The 19,898-nt window shown below is 45.0% G+C and overlaps 2 protein-coding genes across 2 annotated transcripts in view; both read right to left on the bottom strand.

The window, feature by feature from the left end:
• DDX46 (DEAD-box helicase 46) overlaps positions 1–19,898 on the bottom strand; it is a 416,812-nt gene that overhangs the window by 383,146 nt on the left and 13,768 nt on the right. The window lies entirely within an intron of this gene.
• LOC143964250 (uncharacterized) lies at positions 5,025–8,408 on the bottom strand. The gene is made up of 2 exons (XM_077473950.1): positions 5,486–8,408; positions 5,025–5,306 (listed from the first exon to the last, which is right to left on the bottom strand). The coding sequence occupies exon 1, from the start codon at positions 8,027–8,029 to the stop codon at positions 6,146–6,148; it is 1,884 nt and encodes a 627-aa protein (XP_077330076.1). The 5' UTR covers positions 8,030–8,408; the 3' UTR covers positions 5,025–5,306; positions 5,486–6,145.

The raw sequence follows: 19,898 nt of genomic DNA, 5'->3' as shown, positions 1-19,898 counted from the left end.
TATTATGTTTGGGGGTTCCAAGTAATTTTCTAGCAAAAAAAATATTGATTTGATTTAAACAACCACTTTTACCTGTAGGTACTGGTAATATCTTCTAAACCTACACGGTTTAGCAGATATTTACAATTTCCATACGATGATTCATAGGCCGCACATGCACTTTAGAAAGGGCACGCTGTGCCATTTCTAGCTGGGGTCATGCCGTGACTGGTGGCTATTGCGCCCGTGTGTGACATCACATGACTCCGGCCAGTCACAGAGCCGACGTTTGCAGCCCCCGGAAGGAAGAGGGGCGAAGATGGACAGAGAGTGGGGACATCACAGGCTTCTGGGTCAGGTAAGTGACACAACGGATTACAATGCGATACATAGTAGCCCATTATGCTTTACCTTTGCAGGGGAAAAAAGAGGGAGCAAGACCCATCAGGGTTTACTTCTTTAAGAAACAAGTGTCAGAAAAAAGATTTACACTTTAAGTGGTTTAACTGCCTTTTACACCTCGTTAACTTGTCAGACTGCCTGGATTTTCTCTTTACCTACAGAAGTTTATCCCTTTGATCCCAGAAGGAAGAGTTAGGCCGCGTACACATGAGAGGATTGTCCGTCCAACTAAGTCCGTCAGACAATCCGACAGACAGTCCGTCCTACTTTTGAATGAACGGACTTGACCACACACGATGAACAGACAGTCCGTTGAAAGCTTGCGTGATGACGTGTACAGCACGTACGACGGGACTAGAAATACGACGTCCAATACACTGCAATGCAACCTTCGGCCGTGTAAATCCTTTCTGAGCATGCGCCATACTTAGTCCGTCCAACTAACCTACTCACGAGCGGACTGTCCGCTGAAACCAAAGTTGGACGGACTGTATTACGGAAATTCCGAAAGAATTAGTCCGCCAGACTGTCTGCTGAAAAAGTCCGCTGAAGCCCACACACGAGCGGACTGTCCGGTGAAACACGTTTCAGCGGACTAAGTTGGACGGACAATCCTCTCGTGTGTACGCAGCCTTAGTTACAATGTCTCATGTTAAAAACTTGGCAGACTGCTCAGTGGTTTTCTTTTGACAGCTGAGTGACCAGATAAGTCTCTCCACTTGTTATATGAAAGAATTGGCAAATGCTGCAATAGAGATTGTCAGGGGGGTTGAATAGAGATCACAATATGATTTTTAATGATTAATCGTGCAGCTCTAATATAAGCCACCTCTATTCATTTATTTAATTCTAGATAAAAGGTTTAGGCATTTTTATTCTTTTTGATCACATCAAAGGACTACATGTTGCAATAATTTCTTCACAATGAGTGCTGTTCAGTGTCTCGAATGGATGATCCATTCCTGAATATATAATGCCGTTTCAGACCTCCTATACCTTGGGGTCTTTTCTTTTGGTAAGAGGATAGATATGCTGATGTGGTGGGCTCACTGATCACAGTATGGAATTGTACAGACTGATGGACACTAGTCTAAGCACTGTGGATCGGTATATTAACTTCACAAAATTAACCAATTGTGGACGAAACTTTATGGTTTATCACTGGGCATCACTATTTTATTAGTTTATACAAATCTTTAATTTTGTTTATCAGCTGTAAATAACAATTCAATGTTTTATACACACAGTGCAACCAATTTGGAAAGCGAGTTGCAATAATTACATCAGAGCTTTGCGAGTCAGGCTACTTTAACACCGAGGCGCTTTACAGGCGCTACGGCGCTACAGTGCTAAAAATAGCGCCTGCATAGCGCCTGTAAAGAGCCTATCCAGTCTCTCGGGCTTTCACACTGGAGCAATGTGCTTGCAGGACGGTCAAAAAAGTCCTGCAAGCCACATCTTTGGAGCACTGTAAAAGCGCTTTGAAAGCGACACAGGCGTCTAACCCCTTCAGGCGCTTGCCGAAAAGCGCAGCTTAAACTCTCGCGGCTCCAGTGCAATTTAGCAGATTAGTAATTTTTTCTTCATAAATTTTGGCCAAAATTTATACCACTACATATCTTTGGTAAAAATAAGTACAAATTGGTGGATATTATTTGGTCTTTGTGAAAGTTATAGAGTCCACAAGCTATGGTGCCAATATCTGAAAATTGATCACACCTGACCCTAACATGCCAGAAAAGTACAAATACCCCCCAAATGACCCCTTTTTGGAAAGAAGACATTCCAAGGTATTTAGTAAGATGCATGATGAGTTTTTTGAAGTTTTCATTTTTTCCCACAATTCTTTGCAAAATCAAGATTTTTTTTACTTTATTTTTTTTTTTTTTCCACAAAATTGTCATATCAGTTTATTTCTCACACAGCATATGCATACCACAAATTACACCCCAAAACACATTCTGCTATTACTCCCGAGTACGGTGATACCACATGTGTGAGACTTTTACACAGTGTGGCCACATACAGAGGCCTAACATGCATGGAGCACCATTAGGCGTTCTTGAGCACCCAGGACAATTCTGACATTTCTCTCCTACATGTAAAAATCATCATTTGCTAGAAAATTACATATAATCCCAAAACATTATATATGTTTTTTTAGCAAACACCCTGGAGAATAAAATGGTGGTCGTTGCAACTTTTTATCTCGCAGGGTATTTGCGCAGCAATTTTTCGAATGCTTTTTTTTGGGAAAAAAAAACAGTTTTGTGCTAAAAAAAAAAAAAAAAAACAGTAAAGTTAGTAAATCGATAACCTAACATGTCACTCTTCAAAAATTGCACAGGCTCGTGGAATGGCGCCAAACGTCGCTACTTAAAAATCCCCATAGGCGACGATTACATTTTTTTTTTACTGGTTATACGTTTTGAGTTACAGGTCTAGGGCTAGAATTATTGCTCTCCCTCTAACGTTCGCAGCGATACCTCACGTGTGGTTTGAACACAGTTTTCATATGTGGGCGGGACTTACGTATGCGTTCGCTTCTGCATGCGAGCACATGGGGACAGGGGCGATTTAAAAAAAAAAAAAATATGTATTGTTCATTTTACTTTATTTAGACATTTTTTTCCCCCAAAAATAAATTTTTTGATCACTTTTATTCCTATTACAAGGAATGTAAACATCCCTTGTAATAGGAATATGGCATGACAGGTCCTCTTTACAGTGAGATATGGGGTCAATAAGACCCCGCATCTCATCTCTAAGCTGGGAAGCCTGAAAAAAAAAAAAAAAAAAAAAGGATTCTGATTTGATCGTATTGGCGAGTCGGTAGAAGCACCGGAGGGCGGCGGGAGGGGTGGGGGGTGTCTATGGCTGGGTATTGCAGGGTATCACCGACTATGGCTGGGTATCTCAGAGTATGGCGTTGCAGAGCATTGCAGGATATTGGAGGGTGTTGCAGAGTGTTGCAGGGTATTGGTGGGCAATGCAGGGCAATGGCAGGGTTTTGCAGAGTATTTGCAGGAAATTGAGGGGTTAATTTTCGGTGAGCAGCGATGTGGGCACTGCAGATGCAGCCCACATCGCTGCTGACACCCATCTCTTCCCCCTCCGCTGTTCCGATCGGTACAGAGAGGGGGAGGGAGGAACCGGCGTCATAACATGGTTTGTTTACAAGTGATCATATGAGCGGCCGTTTACCGTGATCCGTGATGCGCCGGGTCCTCTGGACCCGGCGGTCACGGATGCTCTCGAGTGCGCGCCCCAGGGGGAGCGCGAGAGCGGAATTCTGGGAGGACGTCATATGTACTGCCCTGCCATTTTAGAACTTCAAGAGATGAGATAGGCAGTCAAAACTAAAAGCTGCGAGGTTGAAGGGGGGCGTGCTTTGCCTCTGCTCCACGGATAACGGCCAGAACGGGGGATATTTACATCCACTGGAACCTTTGCATTCCTGCAACCAGTTCCCCTTCTGAAAGGGTTTTTAGCACAGGGGGCAACATTGTCACTTGTCGCCGTTCTGCACCGAAGCCAAAAAATGTGAATAGGCTCGTGTTTCTAGCTAAAAATCTTTAAATCTGTTATCTAGGGATGCACCGAAATTTCGGCCGCCGAAACATATCGGCCGAAAATGGCCTTTTCGGCATTTTGCCGAAAGAGAATTCTTGCCGATAATGGCGCCGAAAATCGCGCATGCGCAGTAGCGGTGGGAGAAACTTCGGATGACATCACTCGTTCTGTGGGCGGCTTGCACGTTCCTCGCGGATAAGACGCCGCACTCGTAAGCACGTTCCCTGCTGAGACGCTGCTGGGACCCGAGAGACGCTGCTGGGACCCGAGAGACGCTGCTGGGACCCGAGAGACGCTGCTGGGACCCGAGAGACGCTGCTGGGACCCGAGAGACGCTGCTGGGACCCGAGAGACGCTGCTGGGACCCGAGAGACGCTGCTGGGACCCGAGAGACGCTGCTGGGACCCGAGAGACGCTGCTGGGACCCGAGAGACGCTGCTGGGACCCGAGAGACGCCTTCATAAAGGGCTGCACATACTGAAGTACAACAGTGGGCACTGGGCACTGTCCCTCCTGGATGGCTACCATTACTACTATTCGCCGGTGAGCAATGCATTGCCTTTTTGCCTTAAACTGCCAAACAATCCAACTAATTTATTTTACTATACTACTGAAACTGTCATAGCAGTCAAACAACATGTATTACTTACGCCTTTGTGCCTTTTGTGCCATGCAGTATGGTATCAATTAAATGTCTTACAGTACATCGTGATGTAGCAAAAAAAATAAAAAATAAAAAATAAAAAAATGTAAACTGATTTGAAATGGAATGGCATGCTATTTATTATTCTGTAGTACTAGTATACTATAAAATGTATGCCCTTGAATTTGTCATTTGATATAGTATAGCACACTGACATGACATGATTTTTTTCAAACATGACAGTACGCAATATAATATATTATATTTATTAAATATTTAACAACTATATATATATATATTATATATTTTATTGTACAACAACAAGCACATGAAGTTATAGTATTATATTATACTGCAGAATAGCGCCCAAAAAATTAAATATAGCATGAAATTGCAATTGCAATTTGCATGCAAGCAATCCATTCCATTTGCAATGAAATTTAATCAGTGCAATTATATTATCTTTTGGTACAAGTCAGGAGATATACTGCAGTGCAGACATATTAACTACCTTGCATGGCAAGAGCTGCAGCGTTTAAAAAAAAAACCCTAGTTAGACTTAACGGTAACAGCATTTCTACGAGTCTTTCAGGACAGCACCTGGAGAGAGCGCAGCTCCACCCACTTTCCCAGGAAACACTGCAGATCACTTTAAAAGACCGGACACTTCCACCATGGCCTCAGTTGTTCATAGAGTACCTCCGCCATGCTGAAATTAAATAAGCAGAAAACATAGCAATAACACCACATTTATCAAACACAATATAGGGTGGGTCATTGGCGCTGTCCTGAAAGACTCGTAGAAATACCGTTACCGGTAAGTCTAACTAGGGTTTTTGTCCCTTCGTCTTTCAGGACAGCACCTGGAGATGATAAGAGAGTACTTACTCTAGGGAGGGACCACCGCCTGCAGAACCTTTCTGCCAAAGGCCTGGTCTGAAGCTGAGAGCAGGTCCAACCTGTAGTGGCGTGTGAAGGTGGTGAAGCTTGTCCACGTAGCCGCTTTACAGATTCGATTCGGAGAGGCTCCTGCTTTTTCCGCCCAGGAAGTTGCTACTGCCCGAGTAGAATCAGCGACAACCCCTGCGGGGGGTTCCACCCCTGATGCACTATAGGTCTCCCTAATAGCCATTCGTAGCCATCTAGCTATAGTATTTTTGGACGCACTATAGCCCTTCCGTGGTCCTGAGAACGCTATGAAAAGGGAGTTTGACTTCCTAAACTCACTTGTGATCTCTAGATAGTGTAACAGACACCTTCTAACATCTAGGGTATGGAAAGATTCCTCTGTAGCGTTTGCAGGTGAAGGACAAAAGGTGGGTAGAACTATTTCTTGCGTCCTATGGAAGGCTGTTGAGACCTTTGGAAGGTAGCCCGGGTCAGTTTTAAGAACAACCCGGTCCGGGAATATGCAACAGAAGGGCTCCACTATTGATAGGGCCTGAAGTTCACTTACTCTTCTAGCAGACGTAATGGCCACTAAAAGGACCAACTTAAGCGACCACAACCTGAGAGTCGCTGCTGCTGGGGGTTCAAAAGGTTCCTTTGTCAATGCCCGTAGAACCAAGGACAGGTCCCATTTAGGGAAGAACTTGAATGGTAGGGGCCTAGCTCTGGCCAGAGCTTTAAAAAAAATCTAATAATAAGGTGTTCTTGAGATAAACGTCTCTCAAGGAAAACTGATAAAGCAGCCATCTGTGTCTTTAGGGTACTGGCTGCCAACCCTAGTTCCATGCCCTCATGGAGAAATTCAAGAACTGAAGAAATCTCCTGGGGAGGGAATTCCTTTGACAGGCACCAGGAGTTAAACCGTTTCCATGTTTTGAAATAAATTGCCCTAGTAGTATCCTTTCTACTTCCTAGGAGGGTTGAGACTAACTTATCAGATAACCCTTTTCTCTTCAAAATTTGCTCCTCAGTAACCACCCGGTCAAATTGAGTTGCCCGATGTTCGGATGCTGAAGAGGTCCCTGGGTTAGGAGATCCTTTCGAAGCGGAAGAACCCAGTGGGGTCCCACCGCCATCCTCTGTATGGTAGCAAACCATGACCCTTTGGGCCAGAAGGGGGCCACTAGGATTAGACTCGTGGATTCCCCCTGCAATTTCTTTAGAACCAGAGGGATCAATTGAAAGGGGGGAAAAGCGTAGCACAGGTGGAAATCCCACGGGTGTGCTAGGGCATCGAGTCCGCTTGCCTGATCTTGTCTGTTTAAAGAGAAGAAGGCCCTCACCTTGTTGTTGCTTCGTGACGCAAAAAGGTCTATCTGAGGTAGGCCCCATCTCACAGTCAGCTCTTGAAAAACTTTGTGGTTCAGACTCCATTCTGATTCCCGAACTTTTTCCCTGCTCAGAAAATCTGCTACCACATTTAGGTCCCCTTTGAGGTGCACTGCTGATATGGACCTCAGGTTGCCCTCTGCCCATGACAGAATCTGGCTGGCCAAGGATAGCAGCACCTTGCTCCTTGTGCCCCCCTGCCTTGTTATATATGATACAGCTGTGGCGTTGTCGGAGAGGATCTGGACATGGAGTCCCTGAACCACTCTCCTGAAGGCCCAAAGCCCAAGCAGAATAGCCCTGAGTTCCCTCCAGTTGGAGGACCTCCTGGACTCCCTGACTGTCCAGTTCCCCTGGGCCATCTGCCCTTCTAGGTGGGCGCCCCACCCCCAGGAGCTTGCATCTGTAGTCAGCCTCAGGTCTACCGGGAAACAACAAAGTAGACCTTTGTCCAGATTTGAGTGATCCCTCCACCACCAGAGTTTTCTCTGGACCTGAGGGGGCATCTTGAATTGTTTCTCCAGGGAGTCCCCGTAGGACCAATTTGACAGAATTGCCTGTTGGAGCTCCCTTGCATGCAAGCGTGCCCACTGTACCGCGGGAATGGATGATGTGAGGAGGCCCAATACAGACATGGCTGCCCTGACAGAGATAGGCAGGTTTGTCTGGGTCCTCTTCACAGCACTCATGACCTTTTCTACCTTCTCTACTGGTAGAAAAATCCTTTCCGGCCTGGAGTCGATGGTGTACCCCAGGAATTTTATCGACTGGGATGCAACCATGCTTGATTTTTCCCTGTTTATTAGCCATCCGAGGCCCTCTAAGTGTCTTACTGTTCTCCCCAGGTCCCTCTCCAATAGCTGTTTTGTATTGGCAAAGATTAGAAGGTCGTCCAAGTATGGAACGATTGATATACCTTCTACCCTGAGGGGGGCTAGGGCCTCTGCTACGATCTTGGTAAAAATCCTTGGGGATGAGGACAGACCGAACGGGAGAGCTCTGAACTGGAGATGTATCACCGAGCCTCCTGTCCTGAGTGCAAACCTCAGATACTTCTGTGAAGCTATGGCCATGGAGATAAGCATCTCTTAAGTCTATGGACGCCATGAAACAATTTGGCATCAAAAGACTCTTTACTGAGAAGATTGTGTCCATCCTGAATCTTTTGTATTTGATTGATTTGTTTAAAACCTTCAAATTCAGGATCAGTCTGAATTTGCCCGATGGTTTTTTTACAAGAAAAATGTGTGAGTAACAGCCCAATCCCCTCTCCTCGGGGGGGGAACATCCATGATCACTTTTTGCTGCATCAGTTCCCCCAGAATAGAGATCATGGCTACAGACTTCTCTGGGTCCTGAGGAGCCTGGGTTACGTAAAACCGTGCGGGAGGGGAGTGATCGAATTCCAGTCTGTAACCCCTTTCTATTATACTGAGGATAAACAGACTGTCCGTCACTGACTTCCACTGCGGAAGGAAGGCCTGTAACCTCCCTCCCACAGCTGGAAGACTGTCACTGGTTTTTTGGGGTCGGAGTAGGGGGACGGAATAACCCTCCCGACTTGCCCCTTCCCCTCTGAGGCTTCCAGGGCCTCCTAAATCCTGACTCTTTGGTCTCAGAGGTTTTTCGAAAAGCACAAAAATTCTTTGTGCTTTGGGGAATCACCTTCTTTTTAGGAGGAAAACCCTTCTTTTTGTCAGCCGTTCTATCCAGAATGGCTTCGAGGTCAGGGCCGAATACCAAGTCTCCCTCGAACGGAAGACCACATAACTTGGCTTTTGAAGCAGTATCTCCTGCCCATGTCTTAACCCATAAGGCCCTACGGGCTGAGATTATAAGGGCTGAGGACCTGGCTGACATTTTAATTGACTCTGCTGAGGCATCCGCCATGTACCCTACTGCCTTTAAGAGAACAGGCAAAGTATCAAGCAGATCCTTTCTAGGTGTTCCTGCCTCAATATGATCTATTAGCTGTTCTAGCCAGTGTTCTAAATTTCTGGCTACTACAGTTGAAGCCATTGCTGGCTTGAGATTTGCTAATGTTGAGTCCCAGGCCTTCCTTAGCAGGGAATCAGCTCTTTTGTCCATGGGATCCTTGAGGATACCCATGTCCTCGAACGCAAGATCCGTATTCCTTGAGACCTGGGAAAAGGCTGCGTCGAGCTTAGGTTTCTTGTTCCACACCTGTGAACTATCCTCCTCGAAGGGAAACCTGCGTTTTAGAGACCTAGAAAAGAAAGGAGGCCTCTCAGGATCTCTCCATTCTTTCTTGACAGTTTCGGACAAACTTATGCACAGGGAAAACTCTGCGTTTCACCTCGCCCAAACCCTGAAACATCTTGTCGTGTAGTGACAGTTGGGCCTTATCCTCTGTGATATTTAGAGTCGTGTGGATATTTTTCAGTAAGTCATCCACCTCCTCCAAGGATAACTTATACCGGGATGAAGAATCGGAAGCCTCCTTTGCTTCCTCTGCCTCCTCCTCTGAAACAGAGGATAAAGCGTGCTCCTCCTCCTCCGAGTCACTGCCCCCCCTGGGTGTAGGTTCTGGTGGGTGAGAACGGGGCGCTGAGCTACGACCCGCAACTGGGCGTCTGTCTAAATAAGACCGGAAAGATTCGAAAGTGTCTGATAATTCTTTCCTGAAAGAACTTAGTAACTCTCCCTGCTGAGCCGCAGGGGTAACGGAGGCTGCTTCTTCATTGACTAGGTCGCTTATGCAGGACCTGCATAGCACCTTAGTCCAAGAATCCTTTAGAACATTTCTACATGATGGGCACCTTCTCTTGCTAGGAGGGGACACATGCTTGGTCTTTTCCTTTACTTTCTGAAATATACCAAGAAAAAAAGGATGCCAAACCTGAGTTATAAAACACCAAGTAGACACAAAAAGATATGCTGCCAAATAGAACAGATTTTAACTGACTTCATATTCTATTTGCTCCTCAGCCAGTGAATCCCCCCACAGACTCACTAAACAAACATTAAAAGCATTATTCCTAAATAACATTTCTAGGAAAACAATGCTGCAGGCTTCCCCAAGTCAGGAAGGGAGAAAAAACAAACAAGCTCTAACAGTAATGACAGAGACCGCTGCCTCTGCTTACCTGAGCCTGGCTGACAATTGTGGCTCCTGCTCCTGCCACCGCCGATTGATCCTCCTCCATCGTCAAAAAGGATCGAATGGCGTCTGGGCGCTCCATTTGTTTGAAATTCGTGCCTCCAGGAAATGATTTCAGCCGCGGAGACCGGCCCCCTCTCCCTGTGTTCCAGCGGCCGGAACCGGAAGCCGCGTCGACGAAAGTTCGGCCCCCGGCCGGAAATGACGCACTCGCCATCTAGACCCGGAAGGCATGAGCCTGACGAACGGCGCGAGATATGAATCTCGGCCGCGTACCAGACCCAGCCGCCGGTCTAAGGAAGGAGGAACCTCCACAGCCTGACCCCCCTGGGTATGAAGGAGAGCGGGCACCGAAGCGACCCCCGCGCGTGAAGGGAGGAAGCTTGGCCAGGTCTGTACCAACCGCGCAACAGTGGCATGCCTCAAACCCTCCCCACCTGGAGAGAGCGCAGCACCCCTTGGTTCCCTGCAGCGCTTCCACCATGGCCGGAGGAAACACTACAACTGAGGCCATGGTGGAAGTGTCCGGTCTTTTAAAGTGATCTGCAGTGTTTCCTGGGAAAGTGGGTGGAGCTGCGCTCTCTCCAGGTGCTGTCCTGAAAGACGAAGGGAGAAAAGTGATAGTTTGTTATTTTTTAAAGCTGCCTCCTGGGGTATAGCTTTAAAATTAATTTCGTCCTTTTTTTTCTTTTCCCCCTCAGATTTCACTACCACTATAGATCATTCTATGCTATTATTCTGCGCTACCAGCAAAGGTGGACCATGTCTGCAGTGTGGAAATATTTTAAAGTTTCTGATAAAGACCCCAAATTTGCAATCTGTAGTCTTTGCTCAGCAGAAATTTCAAGAGGGGGTACAGTGCCAAGGCATTTTTCAAAACAGGTTTGATACACCATCTGAAAACACGACATCCAGTTCAGCATTCAGATTACAAGAAAACAGTGCCACTTCCAAAAAGTGACTCAGGCTCAACACCATCTGTGGCCACGGTCTTTGAAAAGGTTAAAAAATTTGCAAGTGACAGTCCCAAAGCTCGTGCCATAACAGATAAAATTATGGAATTTATTGCATTAGACGACCAGCCACTCTCTGTTGTGGAGGACATTGGATTCCGTAGGATTATGCAACATATTGAGCCGCGTTACTCACTACCAAGCAGACGCTACTTTGCAGACACCTGTCTACCTGAATTGTTTTGCAGTGTTAGAAAACACGTTCAAGAGCTCATGACTACCGACATCATAGCAATCAGTTTTACTACCGACATTTGGAGTTCAGACGTCAGTCCAACGAGCATGCTTAGCCTAACAGCGCAGTGGATAGATGACAAATTTCAATTGCAAAACATCCTACTTAACGCACGTGAGTTTGTTGGATCACATACTGCAGCAGCAATAGCTGACACTTTAAAATCCATGCTTGACACTTGGCACATTGAGAAGTCTAAAGTGCATTTGATTGTACGAGATAATGCGCGGAACATGGCAAAGGCAATGGAGGACAGTGAACTTAAAAGCATACCGTGTATGGCACACACGCTGCAATTGGCTGTGAATGAAGGATTGCTGAGTCAGCGCACCATATCTGATATTGTATCAAAAGGAAGAAAAATTGTGGGTCACTTTAAGCATTCTCCACTTGCTTATTCCAGATTACAAGCTTTGCAGATACAGTTTGGAATGCCACCGAAATGACTGCAGCAAGATGTAGCCACTCGTTGGAACAGCACCTACTATATGCTGCAAAGTCTTTTTGAACAAAAGCGTGTTTTAGCTGCATACATTGCAGATTACGAGCTGCCGGCAACACTGAGTGCACATCAGTGGATGTTAGTTGAAAATAGTTTGTCTCCATCTCCATTTGAACAGTTAACAAAAGAAATAAGCTCAACTAATGCTTCCATTTCTGAAGTTATTCCCTTGATTGCCGCACTGAAGCGTCTGCTAGGAAAAGAGATAGAAACAGACCATGGCGTAAAAACAGCTAAAACCACTCTACTGGAGGCTGTTACCAACCGGTTTCAAGACACCGAGTCCAACCCTCTGTACTGCATTGCAACAGTTCTAGATCCTCGATTTAAAGAGCATTATTTTAATGTTGAGAAAAAGCAGCGTGCACGGGAAATGATACAGGCACAAATGGAGGTGGTGGAAGCATCCGGTGAAGGAGTTTTGAGGTGTAGCACAGAGGAAAGTGAGAAGAAATGGTTGCATACAAGTGAAGAGGAACACGCTCCCTCCATATCCGATATGTTTGAAGAAATTTTACATGAATGCACCCCGGTCCATAGCAGTGCAACAACAAGTGCAGCTACCCAACAGCTGGACATTTATTTAGCTGAACAGCCTATCGCCAGAAGTGACAATCCCCTTGTGTACTGGCGCATCAACAAACAACGTTTTCCTTTGCTTGCACAGATTGCACGCAGATATTTATCTGCCCCAAGCACCAGTACAGAGAGTGAGAGACTATTCAGTCTAGCATCTCATATTCTTGACGAGAAGAGAAACCGTCTCTCCTGTGAGAAAGCGGAGCAACTTTTGTTCTTAAAGCTAAATCTGCCACTTATACTGAAATAGATTTATAAATCCGTAGCATAGACTAATTCCTTTACCATGTTGTTGAACATAGTAAATGAATTGGCATTGGACTGTGCTATTTGGACAATTGGAACATACAACATAGTATGACTGACTACCAGTATGTTCCAGTTGTCTAGTTGTGCCATACTGCCATTAGTTGTTTGTTCATTGTAGTAGTTCTACAGTTTTTGCACTTCAATTTAAGAGATCTCCAGTTTTAGTACTGTACACAGTCACACACATCATACATAGTTTGTTGCTGTTGGGCCAAACTATCTCTCTCTCTCCCTAAGCTTTCAGCCCGATGCATGTGCAAAACTGTATGTCCTGTATTTGTGGCTGTCCACATATTCCAGTACTATACACTATACCACACTGTGTTCCAGATATGGGCAGAGACTTCCAGAAACAGACTAGTCTACATTGCTTGCTGTGATTGCCCGAGCACCGCTGCTGTAGACCAGACTGTAGACTGTGTTCCAGGATGTGTCTGCTCATACCCGGGGGCCGGAAAACAGTGTGGTCTACTGTATGACTGTGTATGTAACCCGCAGCTACATACATACACTTTTATCCCACATGCAGCCACTGACACCTTAGGGAGAGAACTTAGGGGGGAAAAAAATAAATTACTACAGTTCTCTCAGGTTGAAAATATTTATTGCATTTAGCATACTTATATATTACTGTGAAACAGAATAACAGCCTTCTGCCATTGTTATTCTTCATAGTTTGTTGTTGGGACAAAACTGTCAGTCATTGATTGTCTCTCCCTAAGCTTTCAGCCCGCTGCATGTGCAAAACTATGTCCTGTATCTGTGGCTGTCTACATATTCCAGTACTATACACTATACCACACTGTGTTCCAGATATGGGCAGAGACTTCCAGAAACAGACTAGTCTACATTTCTTGCTGTGATTGCCCGAGCACCGCTGCTGTAGACCAGACTGTAGACTGTGTTCCAGGATGTCTCTGCTCATACCCGGAGGCCAGAAAACAGTGTGGTCTACTGTATGACTGTGTGTGTAACCCGCAGCTACATACATACACTTTTATCGCACATGCAGCCGCTGACACCTTAGGGAGAGATAACTGAATTACTACTAGTTCTTCTGGTTTAAGTTGAAAATGAATAAAGTCTAAGACATTAAGTCTTCTTAGACTTAGTCTTAGTTGTTTTATTTTTATATTATTTTATTTCATTTTTTTTAATTTATTTTGTTGTTATGGTTCAATGTGCACTGACTGCAGTCTACACTGTAGGATATGCGGTAGTAATTTTTCATTTTGTATTTTATTTGATTTTATCTTCTGTGTCCACTGTCCAATTTATTTGGGTTGCTTTATTAACCACTTTCAGACCGGACCATTTTGCTGGTAAATGACCAGAGGTCTTTTTACACTTTGGCACTGCGCTGCTTTAACTGGTAATTGCGCGGTCATGCAATGTTGTACCCAAACAAAATTTGCGTCCTTTTCTTCCCACAAATAGAGCTTTCTTTTGATGGTATTTGATTGCCTCTGCGATTTTTATTTTTTGCGATATAAACGTAAAAAGACCGCAAATTTTGAAAAAAAATGATATTTTCTACTTTTTGTTATTAGAAAAATCCAATAAACTCAATTTTAGTCATACATTTAGGCCAAAATGTATTCAGCCACATGTCTTTGGTAAAAAAAAAGTCAATAATTGTATATTTATTGGTTTGCGCAAAAGTTGTCACATCTACAAACTAAGGTACGTTTTCTGGAATTTACGCAGCTTTTAGTTTACGACTGCCTATCTCATTTCTTGAGGTGCTAAAATGGCAGGGCAGTACAAAACCCCCCCAAATGACCCCATTTTGGAAAGTAGACCCCCTAAGGAAATTGATAAGAGGCATGTTGAGCCCATTGAATATTTTATTTTTTTGCCTCAAGCGATTGAATAATGACAAAAAAAAATTTTTTTTTTTTTTTTTTACACAAAGTTGTCACTAAATGATATATTGCTCACACATGCTATGGGCGTATGTGAAATGACACCCCAAAATAAATTCTGCTGCTTCTCCTGAGTACGGGGATACCACATATGTGGGACTTTTTGGGAGCCTAGCCGCGTACGGGGCCCCGAAAACCAAGCACCGCCTTCAGGCTTTCTAAGGGCGTAAATTTTTGAGTTCACTTCTCACTACCTATTACAGTTTTGAAGGCCATAAAATGCCAAGATGGCACAAAACCCCCACAAATGACCCCATTTTAGAAAGTAGACACCCCAAGCTATTTGCTGAGAGGCATGTTGAGTCCATGGAATATTTTATATTTTGCCACAAGTTGCGGGAAAATTACAAACTTTTTTTTTTTTTTTCACAAAGTTGTCACTAAATGATATATTGCTCACGCATGCCATGGGCATATGTGAAATGACACCCCAAAATAAATTCTGCTGCTTCTCCCGAGTACGGGGATACCACATATGTGGGACTTTTTGGGAGCCTAGCCGCGTACGGGGCCCCGAAAACCAAGCACCGCCTTCAGGCTTTCTAAGGGCGTTACAGTTTTGAAGGCCATAAAATGCCAAGATGGCACAAACCCCCCCCAAATGACCCCATTTTGGAAAGTAGACACCCCTAAATTTAGGGGTACACTAGTGAGACTAGGTAATAAATGGTGGGTGCCCTGAAACTATAAAAAAATAACTAACCAACCAGCGTCACCTGTAACAGTTATATGGTGATCACTGGTGAAAGGGTTAACTAGGGGGCAATCAGGGGGCAATCAGGGGGCTTTATGCGGTAGTATATGGGGGTCCCTGGCGCTATAAAAAGCTGCGGCGAACCTAAATACCTACCTGCCTAACTAGCGTCACCTGTGACACTAATACAGCGATCAGAAAAACGATCGCTTATTAGGCTGGGTTCACACTGGAGCGATGCGGGAACGCCACGAATGCACGGCGGGTTCCCGCATCGCATGCCTCCCGGCGGCAGTTCACACTGCCCTATGCGAACTGCTGGGAGTGTCAGTGAAATGTTACTGACACCCCCAGATCAGTTCGCATATCGCAGTGCGATCTGCAAACTCGGATCGCATGGTGTGAACACCCATGCGATCCGATTCTGCTGCGGGCCAAAAAAAGGGTCCCGTGCGAATTTGCGGCGGGTGCGGCGGGTGCGGCGAATGGCTGAACTCGAATCGCACAGAGATCGGATGTGATTTGCACTGCAGTGCGGTGCGAATCACATCCGTTCTCAAACCGCTGCAATGTGAACCCAGCCTTAGTGACACTGGCGACGGGGGGTGATCACGGGGTTAAACCTTTATTGGGGGGGTTAGGGGGGTACCTTAGAACTAAAGGGGGCTAACCCTAACTGCCCTAACAGTTATTAGTCACAAATGACACCCGCCGGGTGATCAGGGGGTTAAACCTTTATTAGGTAATAAATGGCGGGTGCCCTGAAACTATAAAAAAAATAACTAACCAACCAGCGTCACCTGTAACAGTTATATGGTGATCACAGGTGAAAGGGTTAACTAGGGGGCAATCAGGGGGCTTTATGCGGTAGTATATGGGGGTCCCTGGCGCTATAAAAAGCTGCGGCGAACCTAAATACCTACCTGCCTAACTAGCGTCACCTGTGACACTAATACAGCGATCAGAAAAATGATCGCTTATTAGGCTGGGTTCACACTGGAGCGATGCGGAAACGCCGCGAATCCGCGGCGGGTTCCCGCATCGCATGCCTCCCGGCGGCAGTTCACACTGCCCTATGCGAACTGCTGGGAGTGTCAGTGAAATGTTACCGACACCCCCAGATCAGTTCGCATATCGCAGTGCGATCTGCAAACTCGGATCGCATGGTGTGAACACCCATGCGATCCGATTCTGCTGCGGGCCAAAAAAAGGGTCCCGTGCGAATTTGCGGCGGGTGCGGCGGGTGCGGCGAATGGCTGAACTCGAATCGCACAGAGATCGGATGTGATTTGCACTGCAGTGCGGTGCGAATCACATTCGTTCTCATAAACCGCTGCAATGTGAACCCAGCCTTAGTGACACTGGCGACGGGGGGTGATCACGGGGTTAAACCTTTATTGGGGGGGTTAGGGGGGCACATTAGAACTAAAGGGGGCTAATTCTAACTGCCCTAACAGTTATTACAGTCACAAATGACACCAATGCAAAAAAAAAAAAAAAAAAAAAAAAAAAAAAATGACATTGGTGTCACTGTGACTGGGGGGCAGGGGTAATTGGGGGGGTGATCGGGGGGTAAAGGGGGGGTGTGAGTGTGCCTGGCATGTTCTACTGTGTGTGTAGAGTGTTGGTGCAACTCACCGATCCGCTCTCCTCCGTGTCGGAACGAAAAATACCGACACGGAGGAGAGAATACATCACTTCCTCTCCTGTGTTTACATTACAGGAGAGGAAGTGATGTCACGGGGGATTTCCATTCGTCGAGAGCGATCGCGAGGGGGTGGCCATGAATGAATGGCCGCCCCCTCATCCCGGATCGCTCTCGAAGGAATGCCGACCGCGGGCAGGCAGGGACTTATATATACGCCCATATGCCTGCCCGTGCCATTCTGCCGACGTATATCGTCGTGCGGCGGTCGGCAAGTGGTTAAAGTACTGTTATTTTCCATTACTGGACTATTCTTTTATTCATAAAATTAATGATTCAGTTGAATATGAATACTATAATGAATAATACTATATAAGGCGATTATATATATATATATATATATATATATATATATATATATATATATATATATATATATATATATATATATATTTTTTTTTTTTTTTTTTTTTTTTTAAATATATATAAAAAAAGCCATTTTCGGTATCGGTTTCGGTTTTCGGCCTAGTGTATTTTTCATTTTCGGTATCGGTTTCGGCACCAAAAAACCCATTCGGTGCATCTCTACTGTTATCTTTATCTGACATTACAATTACATTCAAAAACATTCAGGTAGTATCATGAGGATACTACCTACCTGAATGTTATTGTAATTTCTTTCACATTATTTTTCATTACATTCATTGTCATTTCTTTAAAATTTGTTTGATTGAAGCCAGAGTACTATGGCTTATTTTAGAACAAAGGACTGTTCCCCAATCCCCCTTGGATGGGACTTTTAAGGCCACAAACACTGAAGTGCGTTAGAAAAATTGATTTATTTTTATATAAAAAGATAGATCACACAACATCAATGATCAATGGTTAAAGACTAGATGTGGTATAATACATGTGACAAACAAAGCAAAACAAATTATCTTTTTAACCATAGATCATCACATACAATGATCAATCTTTATATAAAAATCTATTTCTAACGCACTTCAGTGTGGCCTTAAAAGTCCCATCCAAAGGCCAAGGGGAAAGGAACAGTCCTTTGTTCTATACAATCCAAGGATGTGGCCACCACAGTACATTCACAACCTGAACCTTGGGTAGCTTTTTCAAAGCTGCACAAAGCGAAGGGGCACCAGTTGCAGCCTCAGGCTCACAGCAACAACAACAATCCAGACTCTTGTCCTTGGATTTTACACTCTTATCTGTTCTTAGGCAACACTGACAGTGAAGATGAACCGTTACCTGAATGTTTTTTGAAGTAATTGTAATTTCTTTCACATGTTGTTTGATTGAAGCCAGAGTATTATGGCTTAAGTTATGTTGGAACAGAGGACTGTACCCAAATCCCCTTTGGATGGGACTTTTAAGACCACAAACACTGAAGTGCGTTAGAAAAATGTATTTATTTTTATATAAAAAGATAGACCACATCACACAACAATGATCAATGGTTAAAGGCATAAACCACTAGATGTGGTATAATTCATGTGACAAAGCAAAACAAATTATGCTTTTTAACCATTGACCATTATGTGATCTATATTATGTGAAATAAATCAAATTTCTAATGCACTTCAGTGTTTGTTTGTGGCCTTAAAAGTCCCATCCAAGAGGGGAGGAACAGTCCTTTGTATGTTCTATACCAGGGATATGCAATAAGTGGACCTCTAGCTGTTGCAAAACTACAAGTCCCATCATGCCTCTGCCTCTGGGTGTCATGCTTGTGGCTGTTAGAGTCTTGCTATGCATCATGGGACTTGTAGTTCTGCAACAGCTGGCGGTCCGCTAATTGCTTATCACTGTTCTATACAATCCCAGGGATGTTGCCAGTGGCCACTACATGCAAAACCACATTCATGTGTTATCCAGTGTTATAGTGATGATCTCCCTTTTCTGTACGGCTTATTTTATTGCCATTTGGTTTGATAACCTAATGTTCCCAGAGATCGTAAATTTTTCAAATAAAACCGTTTGAGAATCGTGATCTTCATTCTAAGCAAAAGAATTGCGATTCTCATTTTTCCCAGAATCGTGCAGCTCTACCGGAAAGGGGGGCACCTGCCCCTTCAAGGCGTAGGCTTGTACTACAATCTGTCTTAGCCACCTGGAAACGGCGGCCGACAAGACCGCCATGACTTTCTTTGGACCAGCCACCGAAACAGCGAGTCTGACTTCCGAAAGGGAGCCGTGGCAGACAAATACACCTTCAGAGCCCGAACCACGTCCAAAGCATGAAGGGCCACCTCCTTATGGTGCTTCGGCTTAGGACACAGATGGTAATACAATGTCCTCATTGATATGAAAAGCCGAGACCACTTTCAGTAGGACGCAACACAATGCTATCCTTGTGGATAATCACCATTGGGAGACTTGCAGGACAAGGCTGCAAGTTCTGAAATCCTCCTGGTCGATGTGATGGCCACTAGAAAGAACACTTTCTGAGAAAGGGATAACAGGGGAATCTCCCTGATATTTTCAAACGGCGGTTTTTGAAGCGCCAACACCAGGTTCAAATCCCATGGGGGTAACGGATGCAATGGAAGAACTACATGTCGTACCCCCTGAACGAAGGTACTCACTAAGGAGTGAGACACCAGGGGGGGTCACTGAAAAAAAAAAAAAAAAAAAAAAAAAAAAAGACAGCCAAGGCTGAAATTTGCCCCTTAATGGTGCTTAACGCCAATTTCTGGTCTACTCCTTGCTGAAGAAACAGCAGGATACTGGATATAGAAAAAGCAGCGCAGATGCCATCCTTTCTCCTCGCACATGGAGATGTAGGCTTTTTTTTGTGCTCAACATAGTTGGGATCACAGAGTTCGACAGACCCCGGTTCCTCAACACCTGGCTCTCAATAGCCATGCTGTTAAAGCCATCGACAGTAAAGCAGGATGGAGAATCGGACATTGAGACAGAAGGTCCTCTCGCAACGGCAGTCGCCAAGGAGCGTCTGTCACCAGAAGCACCGGGCCAGGTACCAAGGACG

This window comes from Lithobates pipiens, unplaced genomic scaffold, assembly GCF_037356315.1.
Source record: "Lithobates pipiens isolate NorthernLeopardFrog02 unplaced genomic scaffold, aLitPip1_a1.2 Scaffold_8, whole genome shotgun sequence".
Classification (NCBI taxonomy): Eukaryota; Metazoa; Chordata; class Amphibia; order Anura; family Ranidae; genus Lithobates; species Lithobates pipiens.
The sequence above is the reverse complement of the archived record's forward strand: the minus strand, read 5'-3'. Positions and strand labels throughout refer to the sequence as shown.

Coding starts and splice junctions, on each gene's coding strand:
- LOC143964250 (XM_077473950.1), bottom strand. CDS start 8,029: ATGGACACAATCTTCTCAGTAAAGAGTCTTTTGATGCCAAATTGTTTC.